This window comes from Hyperoodon ampullatus (assembly GCF_949752795.1).
Source record: "Hyperoodon ampullatus genome assembly, chromosome: 10".
Lineage (NCBI taxonomy): Eukaryota > Metazoa > Chordata > Mammalia > Artiodactyla > Ziphiidae > Hyperoodon > Hyperoodon ampullatus.
In genome coordinates this window covers 80646851-80665873 of record NC_136923.1, presented here as the reverse complement: position 1 = coordinate 80665873, position 19023 = coordinate 80646851, and the positions used below count along the sequence as shown (strand labels likewise).

Below are 19023 nucleotides of genomic sequence, written 5' to 3'. Positions count from 1 at the left end.
TTTTCTCTGAAGAAGAGTTTGTTGGAAGAAATGCATATATTTCATTAATTTTATTTATCAGCAGTCAAAGCAATAACTTACACATATATATTTAAAAAACAGTTTAAAGCACACTGCTTTGAGATACTAAATAGATGGCAGTTCAGCTGATTTTTGGATGTTTTATTTTCAATCATGGGGACATTTAAATTATGTCACTGCCTGCTTGCCACACCTACCCATACTGATAACTGGCATATGAAAATTTGGAAAAATAAAACATAGAGATTTTTTTCCATTATGTCAAAATAGCATGTGGTTTTGATCCTAAGAGTGGAGGTTTTCCATCAGACTGCCCTATCTGAGATCTCCGGGTCTATTTCCTCCTTTGCCTGGGCTGCTGTTACTGGTAGTTGGTATTATTCAATTATCTCTACATTTTAACCTTGGTGTTTACCTCTAATGTCGCTCAAGTCAGTAGATGATTCATTGCATCTGGAGCCAATAAACAGGGTTTGGCCGAAAAGGGACCGTGTGTGGCAGATGCGTTTAGAGGAAAGGGAACAATGCACTTGAAACTGGGCTCTAAGAGCTTACAAATTCAGTTATGCATTTGTGGGTCCCGGGCAGGGTCCTGTAACACCTGGCCCATAGAGAATGTCCAGTGACGGTTCACAAAGGGGATGGTGATGATTTAATAAACACAACCTGTGTATACAAGAAAGGCATGTGCACTGCAGGGGACAGGCAATTTCCCCAAATTCTAGATTCTTGAGATTGCATCCCAGCTCTGAAACCCATCATTTAACCTTTCTGGGCTTCCTCATTCCCAAGTAGGACTGATAATTTTGTGGTATTAGCCTTAAAACAAATCATCTTTTGCATCATCAGACAATACCAGGTAATACATGCATGAATGTTTAATGATAAAACATGATACTACTTTGATATCAGGGGATCTAAAAACCTAAATTAACATTTCCTTTGTTCTTCCTAAAAAGTACCTTAATCTCTCCCCTTAGAGAATGAGAGATAAGTTATTTAGTCAAGGCTGATGAAGATACCAGATACAGGTACAGGCTGGATTTCTCTGGTTTCTGAGGTTGGTTTTCCCCTGCAGAGCATAGCTTTTTTTTTTTTTTTTTTAAGTGAGGGAGTAAAAAAGTTAGATTCACCTCTCTCCTTGGAAGAAATGCAAGCGTAAGAGTAGTGCTATTAATACCAATTATATTCAAATACTATTCTCAGAAATCAAGCTGGAATCTGGGCTTTCAAAAATTCTTAGTATCTCCCAAAGGACACACATCATGGTTGTGTTCAGGGTCAGGAAGGTTTTGCATTTCTTCAGCCTAAACAGAGAAAGGTTGTGAAGACATAGCAGTTGTATGGTATTTGCTGTTTTTCTTTAGCAGTCTTAACTCTTCCTGAGCAAATGAGTTCTCTATCAAGTCTAAAGTTAAACTTCTTGGCATCATAAATGAAAAAAAATTCTGTATTTCCTCTCCTGTGTGCTGGGAGTCACTTATGCAGTGGGAGACCCATCTGGCCTTCTGTCTGGCACCACCATCCTAGCAACTTAGGACAATGCCCATTTATTATCTCCAAGGTTCTGCAGGACACGTGTGGGCACAGAGTAGCTGGGGTCTCTGTTCAACATCTAAGAAGGCTGAAGTTAAGGTGTCAGCCTCGCTACATCCTCATCCGGAGCTCAGGGTCTTCCTCCAGTCTCATTCAAGTTGTTGGCCGAAGTCAATTTCTGCCAGCTGTAGGATGAAGACTCATTTTCTTGTTGGCTGTTGGCCAGGGACCATTTTGGGTCCTAGAGGCTGCTCTTGGGTCCTCTCCATAACATGGCAGTTTGCTCCTTCAAGGTCAGTGGAGGAATCTCTCTTTTAAGAGCTCACCTAAACAAGAGATGTCTATCCCCCTTTTGATTAACCCAAAGTCAACTGATTTCTGAACTTAATTATACCTGCAAAATTCCTTCACCATAGCCATGTGATGTAACCTAATTATGGGAGTGAGATCCCATCATATTCAGCAGCTCTGTTTGTACTACAGGGGAGGGGAGTATCCAGGGCATGTACAGGGGGCAGGAATCCTGGGGGGCATCTCAGAATTCTTAATACAGGTAATATACTTGAATTTGGGGATTTGAGAAGACCTCTAGATAGCCTTTGTGAAAGTCAGGGTTCTGCTGGCATTGCAGTCATCTGTTCCATGTTTTTCTGAACTCCACATATTTTGCTGAGTCCTGAGTTCTCCTGGAGTGCCAAGGAAGGGACCCATTCTGGATCATTTCCATTCCTGAAGGCTTTAATGAGGCTGTTAGTTCTAGCTTCCAATGAGGGGTTCAGGTCTGTGGTGGTCTCTGAAGAACTTACCCCAGGAGAGAGGATTTGTACTCTTGGTAGAATACCTATCTCTATATTCAGTGTTTCTCGAAACTGGACATGTCTAATGCCAGCACAAAGATGGGGAGAAGACTTGGCTTTGGTTCTGATCCAAATGTAAGGAATTGGTGTGGTGTAACCTCAGACCTAGAAATGTGGCTGGGCATCTCCTTGCCCTCTGTGAGCTGTGGGCATGATTCCTCCAAAGAGGTGGGAAAAGGAGGAAGGGGGAGGGAACCATGAAGAGGACCCAATTTGTTTGTGTTCATTGGAGACCTATCCACTTTCCTAATTGATTGTTCACTACAAAGTAGCTTGATGCTTCTTTAGCCTGGGAGCTAAATGCAGTCAACTTTTGTTTGTTTCTGTAAAAAAAAATTTTTTTTTTACCCTTGAGGAGATCATTATTTCTACTGTATGAAGATGGTAGCCCAAACATTAAAAGTAATTAGAGCAGATGGCAGTGAATACGGCTTTTGTAAAGTACACTGATGCTTACAAACCAGTTTTCATTCTCTAGGCTTCCTCTTTTTCTCTCTGCCACCACGTATTCATTTTGCTTCCCTTCAGCTATAAAGGGGAGGGAAAAAGAAAAGGAGGAAAAAAAAAAAGCTTCCCCTGGTACATGAAACTGAGGAGCTGTCAAAGGTTCATAGCAGGGAAAGTGAGCTCCCGTGTATTCAATCACTGAAATTAAGTGTTTTCTAAGGCGGTGCAGTCACGGGTCCATTGCATGGGGAAATAACACGCTGTAGTCCATCACTTCAAATGTTAACCTTGTCTCTTACTAGTGACTGGGAACAGAAAAACGTGTTCTGCGCTTGCTGGTTAAATGGCAGTGTGTCAGCTCTGCAGAAAAGGCTAGCGTGTATATGTCAGTTTTCCGATTTGACTGTATATGTGTATGTGTGCATGCCCGGGTGACACACACACACACACACGCACACGCACCCTCACTTCCACTTGCCTTTATGTAGCCTTCAGAGACCTGGCTTATTGCTCACTGGAAAATGAGGAGAATTGAACCAGTTTTCAGTATTTCAATATATAGCCTTTTGCTTGCCAGTCTGCAGACTCTTAGGTAGTTGTATTGTAATTATTTATTTTTAATCGTAGAAAGTTCTATTTTGAATATATTTCAGTATTGATGGAATGTAGATGTAGTGTACTAAACATATTATAGGTACTTGGACAATATCAATTCTTACTCTTATACTGATTGTATAAATTATAATATACCAGGAATAAGCAGATTTTTTCTGTAAAGAGCCAGGTCGGATATTTTAGCTTTGGTGGGCCGTAGAGTCTCTGTCACAAATGGAAAGCAGCCTTCAACAATATGTAAGTGAATGGTCAAACCGATGTTCCAATAAAACTTTATTTATCAATACAATGGGTGGGTCAGATTTCGGCTGTAGTTTGCTGACCCTGTTATAGACTACTGGATATTTTACTTGATCCTTTTCTCTATGACATGTGGAGAACTTGAAGTCTTCAGGCAGTGAGAAATGTCAGTGAATGTCCTGCTGCTTCAGCAGGAAGGCTGAAGAGCTGTGCAGCCTTCCTGCCTCTGGGCCTGGCTGCCCTCTCTGGGCTCCTTGCTGAGCCTGCAGCATTTCACACATCTCGTTTCTCAGAGCACCTCTGGCTCACAGTCCATCCACCTCTGCTCTAATCCTTTATCGGAGGGGCTGGTCCCTGATCACTCCATGTGAAATAGCTCCTCCCACTCTGACACTTCTGCTCCACTTCCCCCTGCTTTTTCTTTTCAGAGCACATTATTTGTTTTATTTATTTAACTTTATCTCCCTAAGATATAAGCTCCCTGAGATCAGGGATTTGTTTTATTTTGTGCTCAATAAATATTTGTTGAATCCAGAGATCCATCTGCTCCATAGTTCCAGGCAAGGAGGCTGAAAAGTGTCTGTGATGACTGAGAAAATACCTGTTTTTTAAAAATTTTATTGAGGTATGGTTGATTTACAATGTGGTGTTAATTTATGCTGTACAGCAAAGTGATTCAGTTATGCATATACAGATAATGTATATATGTATGTACATATGTATTACATAAGTATAATGTATATATGTATTATACTGTTAAGTGCACTCAAAAATGTTAGTCATTGTGAGTAAATTTAAAAATTTCACATTAAAAAAATTTAAAGTAGAGAGGGTAATGCATAGGTTTTTCACTTGTGAGGATTAGTGATACCAGAAGTCAAATGTCTAGCACTGTGCCTGGGACATTGGAGGTGCTGGGTCATGGAATGATCTTCAGGCTTATAATTCAGAAGAGACATCATTTGAGGAGATTTGAAGCTTTGAATGGAAGAGTAGATGAGGAAAGGTTCTGTAAATTTGTTCTGTTTGCAGACTGTACTAGTTCCTGAAGCTCAAGAGTGCTAAAATAACTTACATGGATGAAGCACTCAGCTAACATCAATATTCTTAGAGAAATCATGGTGTATAGGATGTGCACAGAAGGGAGAGAGAAGCTAGTGAACTGCCCGGTTTTCTAACAGGGACAAAGCATAAATGTGAATTGGGCCCGTGTGGCTGGCAGGAGGCGTTACTGACATTTCCTTGAGTAGTCAATGTGCCGGGCAACAGAGGGGGACTTTCTCATGTTATCTCATCATCGTGAAGGGTTTTTAGGCACCGAGAAAAGAAAGTGATCACTTAGAGCCAGCATGAGCCCGGTAAGAACAAATTATGCCAAACTAATTTAATTTCCTTTTTGTTCCCTAAGGAGTTATTGGATTAGAGGTCAGGGGCTCTATTCATAATCCTGGATTTGTAGATGGTTGACTTTTCCTACAATGAGCATTTTTGGGTTTCATAATCAGCTGCAATAATCTCAGCCTGTGTTAATTCATGTGTAGTGTCCAGATTGAAAAAAAGAAAAGTAATTAATGCACAGGCTTTCATCTGTAAGGTGGTCTCTACCAGAGTTAGCCACCTAATTTTCTGAACTCACATAGTACCTTGCTTATGCCTTTAATTATTGAATTAATCACACTTTATATTAATTACCTGGCTATTTGTCTTTTTTTCAGGGATAACATGAACACCTTAAGAACAAGGATGAAGTTACATGTATCCAAAAAAATACCTTTGCACTAGCTCATACAGGAAAGGTTTAGGATTTTAACTGGCCAACATGCTAAATATCACCCAACATTATAATACAATTATGAAAATAGTCAAGACTCTATCGTTTAATAAATGGTGTGAAGACATTTCATTATATTTGGGGTGGGGGGGAACAAAGCAAAGATAAAAAATAAGGAAAAATGGAAAACTTCCCACCAACGTAAATTCTAAATTAGTTGAGGATTAACATGCGAATATAAAACTCTACAAATCAAGAAGAACATATAAATACTATTTGTGTCAGAATGAAAGAAGGGAGTCTTATGTGTAAAAGAATGGAGGATGTTACAAAAAAAGATCAATACATTTGGTTTCATAAGAATTAAAAACATTTCTATGTAAAAGAGCACTGAAAAAAGTAAAAAAAAATTGCAGTGTCATATCAAATTATTTTAGTTATTAAAACAATACTTTGAAATATGGCATAGTGATTATGAGCCCACATAAGAGTTGACTATTCATTCAAACACATTTTTTGGGGTACCGACCATGTGGCCAGGCATTGTTGTAGGTACTGGGATACAGCAGAAAACCAAGAAACTCTCATGAAGCTTACATTCCACTGGGACTTGACTGACTATAAACAATACACAATGTTTCAGTGATGATAAGTTCTTTGGAGAAAACAGAGCAGTGTAAAGGGTGGAGAGAGCGTTGGTGACAGGGACCTGTCTTTTCCTATTTCCAGGGCTTGCTTGTTGAAGCAGGCATTCTGGGGAGGTGTCAAAATAGTTCCTCCTTATCTTTGTCATCTAGGAGGCACTGTGACTAGAAAGATCCCCACACTCTACCTTCTCCACAGCCCTGGCTTAACACAGATGCTTGCAAATAGGTCTTTGCTTTGCCTGGTGTTCCACCTTGCTGATCAGTGCTTTCTTTCAAGATAACTCTGGTGGTACTGCAAGTACATTTAAGGTGACACGTAAGATTTGCAGACACTGCACATTCCTGAAGTTCAGAGAAGTGCTGACAAGCTGTAAGAAGAAAACAAATTGCATAAGCTTCTCGCTGAGCCAGGAAAGTTTTTGCCTGTGTTTTGTTTTGTTTTTTGGTTTCTGTTTTGGTTTATTTGGGGCTGTATGTTCTAAGGTAAAAATGAGGGCGTGTTCTGGATAGTTCCCAAGTCTATTTTTACTCCACCCCCATATGCCCATAGGGAGATGATTTTCTTCATCTGCAGAATGGGAATGAGTGATTTGTTTATCTTGAAGAAGAAAACTAGAGCTAAAGGCTGAACACCGTGGGGACTGTGGTGGAAAGGCCTGTTATTTGGTGAAAGTGAAACTTGCATTGACCTGGGAGCTGAGTTGGTGATGCAGAGCATGGCTTGCACCAAAACATTACATTGGTATCAACTGAGAGGCTTTCAAATATATGCACAAGAAGTCTTTTTAGTGATGCTGTCAGCATTCTTTTTTGCTTGATTGGATCAAATTGAAGGAACTGAAGGATAAAGATTTTGGAAAGTGGGCCACCTCCTCTGTCTCATGGGGTTATTGCTCTAGGAGGCCTGTGGAATAGAATTATACTACCATTGTGTCAACTATGAAAATGTAGAGCTACAATTCTTATGGTAGCGCACATGTAACCATGAATTCCCTGACAACTTGAAATCATGGAGATATTTGACTCTTCTACTTCCCTAGGTGCTGTTGGACAGTTGAGGATGCGTTAATTTTTTAGGAAAAAATTTTGCTAAAAGTTTAGGAATTTTTTACTTTTAGTATTTAGTCACTGTTTTGTAATCGGCATGAATCATTGATACATTTTATATAATTTCAAGATACCTTTATTATGATAAGGAAAAGCTTTGGGCAGAGGGAAGCTTAGATCTTTTGAAATTTAATGCTTAACATTGATAACCATTTGAAAAGTACCACATTCAATAAAGAGACTTAAGGTGAAATAAAAAATCAGTGGAAGATTTCATACGGAGATTGAATCTGAGTCTCTGGTTATAATTTTGATACATTTACCCTTGTTTGGTTTTAAGTTTACATAGATTTTGAAAACACAGAAAGGAGTGGGAAAGGATGTGGGCCAAACTCAATGGATCAAGAGACCTAGGGAACATAACATTTTAAAGTAATTTTAGACCTTATCACTTATTTGCTCACCTATTGTATCAAGAAGGCATGTATGCTTATGCATATGTGTGATATCTATAAATGCGTGTGGAATTTGCAGGTGGATGATTCACTTAAGAAATCATTTCATCAATTTTTATTTTCCACTTAACTATGTGTCAGACACTTTTTAGGGGGTTGGGGATATAGCAGTGACCAAAACAAAAGTCCCTGTTTTTCATTTGAGTAATAAGCTCAATGGATGATAAATACACAAGGAATGATATGGTCTAATACAAGAATGAAGCAGTATTAGGGTGAAGGAGTGATGGGACATAGCATTTTAATAAGGAGACAGAGAAGGAAGTGTTGTTTGAGCAGAGACCTGAATGAAGTAGGGGAGTGTGCCTTGCAGATATTTTGGCCAAGAGCATCCCAAGAGAGTCCATGTGAGCAGGAAGACCCGAGGTAGGAACTTGCTTGGCTGGGTCCAGGCTGTCTTCACCTCCACGGCCTTTAACACAACCTTTAAACTCTTTGAGACTTTGTTTCCTCAGCTGTAAAGAGGGTATAACAATATTTGACCTTCCCACCTGCTGCGTTGGGGCTAAGTATAGCAATTTTCTTTTTTTTTACATCTTTATTGGAGTATAATTGCTTTACATTGTTGTGTTAGTTGATGCTGTATAACAAAGTGAATCAGCTTTATGTATACATATATCCCCATTACCCTCCCTCTTGCGTCTCCCTCCCGCCCTCCCTATCCCACCACTCTAGGTGGTCAAAAAGTACTGAGCTGATCTCCCTGTGCTATACTGCTGCTTCCCACTAGCTATCTGTTTTACATTTGGTGTTGTATATATGTCAATGCTACTCTCTCACTTCGTCTAAGCTTACCCTTACCCCTACCCACGTCCTCAAGTCCATTCTCTATGTCTGCATCTTTATTCCTGTCCTGCCACTAGGTTTTTCAGAACCATTTTTAAAAATTAGATTCCATATATATGTGTTAGCATATGGTATTTGTTTTTCTCTTTCTGACTTACTTCACTCTGTATGACAGACTCTCGGTCCATCCACCTGACTACAAATAACTCCAGTTTCGTTCCTGAGTAATAGTCCATTGTATCTATGTGCTACATCTTCTTTATCCATTCATCTGTTGATAGACACTTAGGTTGTTTCCATGTCCTGGCTATTGTAAATAGTGCTTCAATGAACATTGCGGTACATGACTCTTTTTGAATTATGGTTTTTTCAGTGTATATGCCCAGTAGTGGGATTACTGGGTCATATGGTAGTTCTATTTGTAGTTTTTTAAGGAACCTCCATACTGTTCTCCATAGTGGCTGTATCAATTTACATTCCCACCAACTGCTGCACCAACAGTACAAGAGGGTTCCCTTTTCTGCACACCCTCTCCAGCATTTCTTGTTTGTAGATTTTTTGATGATGGCCATTCTGACCGGTGTGAGGTGATACCTCATTGTAGTTTTGATTTGCATTTCTCTAATGATTGTGATGTTGAGCATCCTTTCATGTGTTTGTGGGCAATCTGTATATCTTCTTTGAAGAAATGCCTATTTAGGTCTTCTGCCCATCTTTTGTTTGGGTTGTTTGTTTTTTTGATATTGAGCTGCATGAGCTGCTTGTATATTTTGGAGATTAATCCTTTGTCAGTTGCTTCATTTGCAAATATTTTCTCCCATTCTGAGGGTTGTCTTTTCATCTTGTTTATGGTTTCCTTTGCTGTGCAAAAGCTTTTAAATTTCATTAGGTCCCATTTGTTTATTTTTGTTTTTATTTCCATTTCTCTAGGAGGTGGGTCAAAAAGGATCTTGCTGTGATTTATGTCATAGAGTGTTCTGCCTGTGTTTTACTCTAAGAGTTTGATAGTGTCTGGCCTTACATTTAGGTCTTTTATCCATTTTGAGTTTATTTTTGTGTATGGTGTTAGGTAGTGTTTTAATTTCTTTCTTTTACATGTTGCTGTCCAGTTTTCCCAGCACCATTTATTGAAGGGGCTATCTTTTCTCCACTGTATATTCTTGCCTCGTTTATCAAAGACAAGGTGACCATATGTGTGTGGGTTTATCTCTGGGCTTTCTATCCTGTTCCATTGATCTATATTTCTGTTTTTGTGTCAGTACCATACTATCTTGATTACTGTAGCTTTGTAGTATAGTCTGAAGTCAGGGAGCCTGATTCCTCCAGCTCCATTTTTCTTTCTCACTATTGCTTTGGCTATTGAGGGTCTTTTGTGTTTCCATCCAAATTGTGAAATTTTTTGTTCTAGTTCTGTGAAAAATGCCATTGGTAGTTTGATAGGGATTGCATTGAATCTGTAGATTGCTTTGGGTAGTATAGTCATTTTCACAATGTTGATTCTTCCAATCCAAGAACATGGTATATCTCTCCATCTGTTTGTATCATTTTAATTTCTTTCATCAGTGTCTTATAGTTTTCTGCATACAGGTCTTTTGTCTCCTTAGGTAGGTTTATTCCTAGGTATTTTATTCTTTTCATTGCAGCGGTTAATGGGAGGGTTTTCTTAATTTCTCTTTCAGATTTTTCATCATAAGTATATGGGAATGCAAGAGATTTCTGTGCATTAATGTATCCTGCTACTTTACGAAATTCATTGTTTAGCTCTAGTAGTTTTCTGGTGGGATCTTTAGGATTCTCTATGTATAGTATCATGTCATCTACAAACAGTGACAGCTTTACTTCTTCTTTTCCGATTTGGATTCCTTCTATTTCTTTTTCTTCTCTGATTGCTGTGGCTAAAACTTCCAAAACTATGTTGAATAACAGTGGTGAGAGTGGGAAATCTTGTCTTGTTCTGATTTTAGTGGAAATGGTTTCAGTTTTTCCCCATTGAGAATGATGTTGGCTGTGTGTTTGTCATACATGGCATTTATTATGTTGAGGTCAGTTCCCTCTATGCCTACTTTCTGGAGAGTTTTTTCTAATACAAATGGGTGTTGAATTTTGTTGAAAGCTTTTTCTGCATCTATTGAGATTATCATATGATATTCCTCCTTCAATTTGTTAATATGGTGTATCACATAGATTGATTTGCCTATATTGAAGAATCCTTGCATTCCTGGGATAAACCCCACTTGATTATGGTGTATGATCCTTTGAATGATCTGCTGGATTCTGTTTGTTGGTATTTTGTTGAGGATTTTTACATCTATGTTCATCAGTGATACTGGCATGTCGTTTTCTCTTTTGTGTGTGACATCTTTGTCTGGTTTTAGTATCAGGGTGACGGTGGCCTTGTAGAATGAGTTTGGGAGTGTTTCTTCCTCTGCTACATTTTGGAAGATTTTGAGAAGGATGGGTGTTAGCTCTTCTCTAAATGTTTGATAGAATTCACCTGTGAAGCCATCTGGTCCTGGGCTTTTGTTTGTTGGAAGATTTTTAATCACAGTTTCAATTTCAGTGCTTGTGATTGGTCTGTTTTTATTTTCTATTTCTTCCTGGTTCAATCTCAGAAGGTTTTGCTTTTCTAAGAATTTGTCCATTTCTTCCAGGTTGTCCATTTTATTGGCATAGAGTTGCTTGTAGTAATTTCTCAGGATCCTTTGTATTTCTGCAGTGTCAGTTGTTACTTCTCCTTTTTCATTTCTGATTCTACTGATTTGAGTCTTCTCTCTTTTTTACTTGATGAGTCTGGCTAATGGTTTATGAATTTTGTTTATATTCTCAAAGAAGCAGCTTTTAGTTTTATTCATCTTTGCTATCATTTCCTTCATTTCCTTTTCATTTATTTCTGATCTGATCTTTATGATTTCTTTCCTTCTGCTAACTTTAGGGGGGGGGGTTTGTTCTTCTTTGTCTAATTGCTTTAGGTGTAAGGTTAGATTGTTTATTTGAGTGTTTCTTGTTTCCTGAGGTAGGATTGTATTGCTATAAACTGCTCTGTTAGAACTGCTTTTGCTTCATCCCATAGGTTTTGGGCCATCTTGTTTTCATTGTCATTTGTTTCTAGGTATTTTTTGATTTCCTCTTTGATTTCCTCAGTTATCTCTTTGTTATTTAGTAGTGTATTGTTTAGCCTCCATGGGTTTGTATTTTTTACAGTTTTTTTCCTGTAATTGCTATCTAGTCTCTTAGCATTGTAGTCAGAAAAGATACTTGATACGATTTCAATTTTCTTAAATTACCAAGGCTTGATTTGTGACCCAAGGTATGATCTATCCTGGAGAATCTTCCATAAACACTTGAGAAGGAAGTGTATTCTGTTGTTTTTGGATGGACTGTCCTATAAATATCAATTAAGTACATCTTGTTTAATGTATCCTTTAAAACTTGTGTTTCCTTTTTTATTTTCATTTTGGTGGTCCATTGGTGAACGTGGGGTGTTAAAGTCCCCTACTATGATTGTGTTACTGTGGATTTCCCCTTTTATGGCTGTTAGTATTTGCCTTATGTATTGAGGTGCTCCTATGTTGGGTGCATAAATATTTACAATTGTTATATCTCCTTCTTGGATTGATCCCTTGATCGTTATGTAGTGTCCTTCTTTGTCTCTTGTAATAGTCTCTATTTTAAAGTCTGTTCTGTCTGGTATGAAAATTGCTCCTCCAGGTTTCTCATGATTTCCATTTGCCTGGAATATCTTTTTCCATCCCCTCACTTTCAGTCTATATGTGTCACTAGGTCTGAACTGGGTCTCTTGTAGACAGCATTTATATGGGTATTGTTTTTGTATCCATTCAGCCAGTCTATGTCTTTTGGTTGGAGCATTTAATGCATTTACATTTAAGGTAATTATTGAGATGTATGTACCTATTACCATTTTCTTAATTGTTTTGGATTTGTTATTGTAGGTGTTTTCTTTCTCTTGTTTTTTCTGCCTAGAGAAATTCCTTAGCAGTTGTTGTAAAGCTGGTTTGGTGGTGCTGAATTCTCTCAGCTTTTGCTTGTCTGTAAAGGTTTTAATTTCTCCATCGAATGTGAATGAGATCCTTGCTGGGTAGAGTAATCTTGGTTGTAGGTTTTTCCCTTCATCACTGTAAATATGTCCTGCCACTCTCTTCTGGCTTTCAGAGTTTCTGCTGAAAGATCAGCTGTTAACCTTACGGGGATTACCTTGTATGTTATTTGTTGTTTTTCCCTTGCTGCTTTTAATATTTTTTCTTTGTATTTAATTTTTGATGGTTTGATTAATATGTGTTTTGGCATGTTTCTCCCTGGATTTATCCTGTATGGGACTCCCTGCACTTCCTGGACTTGATTGAATATTTCCTTTCCCATATTAGGGAAGTTTTCAACTATAATCTCTTCAAATATTTTCTCAGTCCCTTTCTTTTTCTTTTCTTCTTCTGGGACCCCTATAATTCGAATGTTGGTGCGATTAATGTTGTCCCAGAGGTCTCTGAGACTGTCCTCAATTCTTTTCATTCTTCTTCTTTATTGTGCTCTGTGGTAGTTATTTCCACTATTTTATCTTCCAGGTCACTTATCTGTTCTTCTGCCTCAGTTATTCTGCTGTTGATTCCTTCTAGAGAATTTTTAATTTCATTTATTGTGTCGTTCATCATTGTTTGTTTGGTCTTTAGTTCTTCTAGGTCCCTGTTAAATGTTTCTTGTATTTTTTCCATTCTATTTCCAAGATTTTGCATCATCTTTACTATCATTATTCTGAATTCTTTTTCAGGTAGACTGCCTATTTCCTCTTCATTTGTTTGGTCTGGTGGGTTTTTACCTTGCTCCTTCATCTGCTGCGTATTTCTCTGTCTTCTCATTTTGCTTATCTTACTGTGTTTGGGGTCTCCTTTTCGCAGGCTGCAGGTTCATAATTCCCATTGTTTTAGGTGTCTGCCCGCAATGGGTAAGTTTGGTTCAGTGGATTGTGTAGGTGTCCTGGTGGAGGGGACTGGTGCCTGTGTTCTGGTGGATGAGCCTGGATCTTGTCTTTCTGGGGGGAAGGACTGCTTCCGGTGGTGTGTTTTGGGGTGTCTGTGAACTTAGTATGATTTTAGGCAGCCTCTGTGCTAATGGGTAGCGTTGTGTTCTTGTCTTGCTAGTTGTTTGGCATGGGGTGTCCAGCACTGGAGCTTGCTGGTTGTTGAGTGGAGCAGGGCCTTAGCGTTGAGTTGGAGATCTCTGGGAGATCTCTCGCTGACTGATATTACGTGGGGCCGGGAGGTCTCTGGTGGACCAATATCCTGAACTCAGCTCTCCCTCCTCAGAGTCCCAGGCCTGACACCTGACTGGAGCACCAAGACCCTGTTAGCCACACAGCTCAGATAAAAGGGAGAAAAAAAGAAAGAAAGAAAAATAAAATAAAATAAATATAGTTATTAAAATAAAAAATTAACAAATATATATTAAAATTAAAAAAGTAATAAAAAAATAAAAATAAAAAATAAAAAAGAGAGCAACCAAAGCAATAAACAAATCTACCAATGATAACAAGCACTAAAAACTAAACTAAGATAAACATATAAATCAGAATCTAGTCAGTTGCATACAGCAAACCCCACGTCTACAGTTGCTCTCAAAGTCCACCGCCTCAAGTTTGGGATGATTCGTTGTCTATTCAGGTATTCCACAGATGCTGGGTACATCAAGTTGATTGTGGAGATTTAATCCGCTGCTCCTGAGGCTGCTGGGAGAGATTTCCCTTTCTCTTCTTTGTTCGCACAACTTCTGCTGTTCAGCTTTGGATTTGGCTCTGCCTCTGCATGTAGGTCGCCCTCTGGCATCTGTTTTTCACCCAGACAGGAGGGGGTTAAAGGAGCGGGTGACTAAGGGGCTCTGCCTCACGCAGGCTGGGGGCAGGGAGGGGTACGGAATACGAGGTGAGCCTGTGGTGGCAGAGGCCAGCATGATGTTGCAACAGCCTAAGGCGCACCATGTGTTCTCCCGGGGAAGTTGTCCCTGGATCACAGGACCCTGGCAGTGGCGGGCTGCACAGGCTCCCAGGAGGGGAGGTGTGGATAGTGACTTGTGCTTGCACACAGGCTTCTTGGTGGTGGCAGCAACAGCCTTAGTGTCTCATTCTCGTCTCTGGTGTCCACACTGATAGCCATGGATCCTGCCCATCTCTGGAGCCCGTTTAGGTGGTGCTCTGAATCTCCTCTCCTCGTGCACCCAGAAACAATGGTCTCTTGCCTCTTAGGCAGTTCCAGACTTTTTCCCGGACTCCCTCCCAGCTAGCTGTGGCACACTAGCCCCCTTCAGGCTGTGTTCATGCAGCCAACCCCAGTCCTCTCCCCGGGATCTGACCTCTGAAGCTTGAGCCTCAGCTCCCAGCCCCCACCTGCCCCAGAGGGTGAGCAGACAAGCCTCTCGGGCTGGTGAGTGCTGGTTGGCACCAGTCCTCTGTGCGGGAATCTCTCCACTTTGCCCTCTGCGCCCCTGTTGCTGCGCTCTCCTCTGTGGCTCCGAAGCTTCCCCCCACCCCGTTCCCACCAGTGAAGGGGCTCCCTAGTGTGTGGAAACCTTTCCTCCTTCACAGCTCCCTCCCAGAGGTGCAGGTCCCATCCCTATTCTTTTGTCTCTGTTTTTTCTTTTTTCTTTTGCCCTACCCAGGTGCATGGGGAGTTTCTTGCCTTTTGGGAAGTCTGAGGTCTTGTGCCAGCATTCCGTAGGTGTTCTGTAGGAGTCGTTCCACACATAGATGTATTTTTGATGTATTTGTGGGAAGGAAGGTGATCTCTACGTCTTACTCCTCCGCCATCTTGAAGGTCCTGAGTATAGCAATTTTCAAAGGCTTTTCGGCCAGGCCAAGATGATAGAACACAGGGAGGGAAGCCAGTGATACGCACAGCTGCTTCTGAGCCAGAGAGAAAGTCTTTAAAGTTCCCTCAGAGCTAAGATGACAGGTATCAGTGCTAACCTTGAGGTTTGAAAGGTTCTCAAGTTAATTACAGGAAGACATCATGGAATGGTCCTCCTCTGACTTCCTTTTACCTAATCAACGTCTAGTTGTTCCAGATCTTCCCATTGTGAGGGTCATGAGCCCAGGTTTTTTGTGTAGTTCTGTAGCTGGGCTTAGATCTGAACACGAGGCTCATGTCTCAGAAAAAGTCAAGCTGCTGAAGCTGCTGAATTCTTCACTCCTCCTCATGGCTTATCTACACACCCTTGCTGGCCTTCCCTGAGCTTCAGGGCCTGGTGTGAAGGGAGCCTCCCAGTTCCTTTTTTGGATCTGTCTCCCTCTTGTCTAGCCCTTGCCTTGAATTGGTCCTCAAAATTTGATGCAGAAGTGCCATCGAGGAGATGATTAAAATGACACATCCCTGGTCCCACCTACTGAGAGTTTTTTTAAAAAATTGAAGTATAGTTGATTTACTATGTTGTGTTAGTTTCAAGTGTACAGCAAAGTAATTTGGAGATATATATATATATATATATATATATATTCTTTTTCAGATTCTTTTCCATTATAGGTTTTTACAAGATACTGAATATAGTTCCCTGTGCTTTATAGTAGGTCCTTGTTGTTTATTTGTTTTATATATAGTAGTGTGTATTTGTTAATTCCAATCTCCTAATTGATCCCTCCTCCTGAGCTTTTGGTTCCATCCTGGTGGCATTGAGAGAATCTGCACCTTAAACAGCTCTAGGCTGAGAAACCCTGTCTGAAACATCATCTTTAAAATAAAGGGATGGGGCTTCCCTGGTGGCACAGTGGTTGAGAGTCCGCCTGCCAATGCAGGGGACATGGGTTTGTGCCCCGGTCCGGGAAGATCCCACATGCCACGGAGCGGCTGGGCCCGTGAGCCATGGCCGCTGAGCCTGTGCGTCCGGAGCCTGTGCTCCGCAACGGGAGAGGCCACAACAGTGAGAGGCCCGCCTACCGCAAAAATAAATAAATAAATATAATAAAAAAAAATAAAATAAAGGGATAGGATTTCTCTAGAGTCCTTTCGATCTCTGACCTTCTAGAAATCCAGGCTTTTTCACATGTCTTTCTTAGTGACTCAGGGCTGACTTACAGATAATCTGGTTCACCTTCCCTGGAGTTGTCTTCACCATCTTTTGGTCTTTTCCGTCTTCTCACCACTTTATTCCACTCCAGTTTCCTCCTATTGCCCCTCCTTTTTCTTTGTGGATTCTGCAGGAGTGAATTAAAGGATTATAGGAAGGTAGAATGTCTAGTTGTATGAAGAGCCCTTTCTGTAATTTTACCTCCCCATGCCTAGCTTCAGTGTGAAATAGGTGGAGAGGTAAACTTCTCTCCCATTTTTTGAGTGTTTGGATGGTCATCCTGTGGTCACGGTTCATACACCTCACAATGATGCTTGGGTACCACACGTTCTTTTTTTCCTGTGGTGCTGGGACTGCTTATCACTGTGCCGGATGCCTTTCCATCTCTTAAATTGGGATGAGTCACTGACTTATTTCTCCTTTGTAGATGCAGAAAATGAAAAGATCCTGCTTTTCTTTATCCCCAAGTCTTGTTGGTAATCGGGTTCAGTATATAACTCAGGACTAGTGAGCTGGGGGTCAGTACACCTGGAAAATCTACTGACTTCTGGCAACACATTTGTCCATTTTCTCTCTCAGAAATACTCCAGGGCACTGTTCTCTGTGGAGGTGCAGTTATTGGTATTATAAACATGCCTCCCCTTCTTCACGATCTTCTCCCATCTGCCTGAAACATCTCACAAGAGGACTTTCTAGGCAGTTGTTTTATAGGAACTGGGGCTTCACATTAGGTTGGAATCTGTGTGGGATGAAGAACTGTTGGGAGAGAGGCATACCCATGTCATCTGTATGACCTTGAGCTAATCACCTTGTCCAAGAGGATTTCATTACATTTATCAGAATTACAGTTCCATAGCTGCACAGGACATTTAAACCTGTTCTCTGCCTCTTGCATGAGCCAGATACTGCTTTCTGTGATTTTCACATCCTTGGTTTGAAAACCACGTGAGTTCAATGTGACTGTAAATTAACAGGAAGCCAAAAGCTCTGAGAGGGAGACTGCGGGGGGTGAAGGGTGCTTCCTCCTCTAGGCGCCTCACAGTCCCGCTCCCGGCACCTCCCTCAGAGGTTCTGGGTTGTCATCTGAAGTCAGCTGGCATTTTTCCTGTGCACAAACTTTGCCAGCATGGATGCACCAAACACAGGAGGAAAGGCATCAGTAATATCAAAAGAGGCAGGGTAGGAGGATGGAACACATGGAGAGAAGAATGTTCCTATAAGACAGGGACACTTGGCAGTAGAGCCAGTGAAAAGTGGTACCAGTTATGTAAAGCAAAATGCCACCCATCAAGCAGAATGTTTTAATTCTCGCTATTCCTGGCTATTTATGACTTTTTGTCCAAGACTCAATACACATCTGTAAAAATAAAAAATGGAATTGACCCCATCTGTTAGGTAGAAGGCGGCCTGTGCTTGGGCAAAAAGGTAAGAAAGTATTACCAGCATATCGCTGGAGAATTCCAGAGGCTGAACACAGGAGTACTTTGAGTACGACTTTGCCCCTTCCGTATTTTCCCTTTTTTGAGTTAGTTGTATGAGGGTGACTAATTTTATGGAGATGTTTAAAATTATATTTAAATTAATTTGAGTTTAAGTAGTTTCTGTTCTGATGATCACCCAGACTATCCTGCTTGAAAACAAAACAAAACAAAACAAAATAACAAAACCTGTTTTCCAGGGCAACTTTCCCTTTCAGTTCTGCCGGAGGTGGTCCAGGGCTCACAGCTGGTTTCCCGAGCGACCGCCACAAGAGGGCGACAACGTCACGGTAGAGAAAGGCCAGCTGCTCCTCTTGGACACCAACACCAGCATCCTCAACTTCCTGCACGTGAAAGGTTTGCGGAGTTCGGAGATGGGGGTGGCATTATTATATATGATTTTATCATTTTAGGGGCAGAAGGAAGGGGAACTTTTTGGAGAAGTTCCAGCACTTGGTTGACAATTTATTCTCGGACCAAATTGAGATTTCCCTATGAAAGGAAGAAGTGGTCAGAAGGTTCAAAATGAAAGCCCTTTCTTTTGACTCTTAAAAGCACAGAGCTTGATTATTTTAATTTTTCAAATGCAAGAGGGTGAACAGTGTTCTCCAAAAATATGCTTCTTTATTCAAGTCCTTTGTATTCATGCTTGTCCCTGGCAGCACTCACAATATAGCAGAAGGCTCTGAAATCAGTTAATGCTGCTGCCTTTGAAATTCCCTGCCAAGAAAGCAATGCCTTCCTGCTTTTACCCTGTTGTGGTTTTGACTTCCTTGTCCCGTGGAAAGTCATATAAATAGGCTTCCTTATTGCAAAACCGGCCACATAGCTCTAGGGTCTGGGAATTTGGGAGAGACAGAGAATTCAAATTTAAACTCCTCCCCCTCATTACCAAGTGACTAAGTCAGTTTTTTCTACCTCCTCGTGAGTTTGTTTCCTTATCTGTTAAATGAGAATAAAAATCATTGCCTACTTCAGTGGCAGATAGTAAGGAATGGTTAT

General features: G+C 40.5%; 1 protein-coding gene across 2 annotated transcripts in view; it reads left to right on the top strand.

The window, feature by feature from the left end:
• Positions 1-19023, top strand: part of PKHD1 (PKHD1 ciliary IPT domain containing fibrocystin/polyductin) — a gene marked incomplete at both ends in the record, with an annotated part of 432913 nt that overhangs the window by 115026 nt on the left and 298864 nt on the right. For both annotated transcript variants that reach the window (XM_079712827.1, XM_079712826.1), the window contains one exon: positions 18222-18378. In XM_079712827.1, the coding sequence (XP_079568953.1) occupies positions 18222-18378 (157 nt within the window). The remainder of the gene's footprint in view (positions 1-18221; positions 18379-19023) is intronic.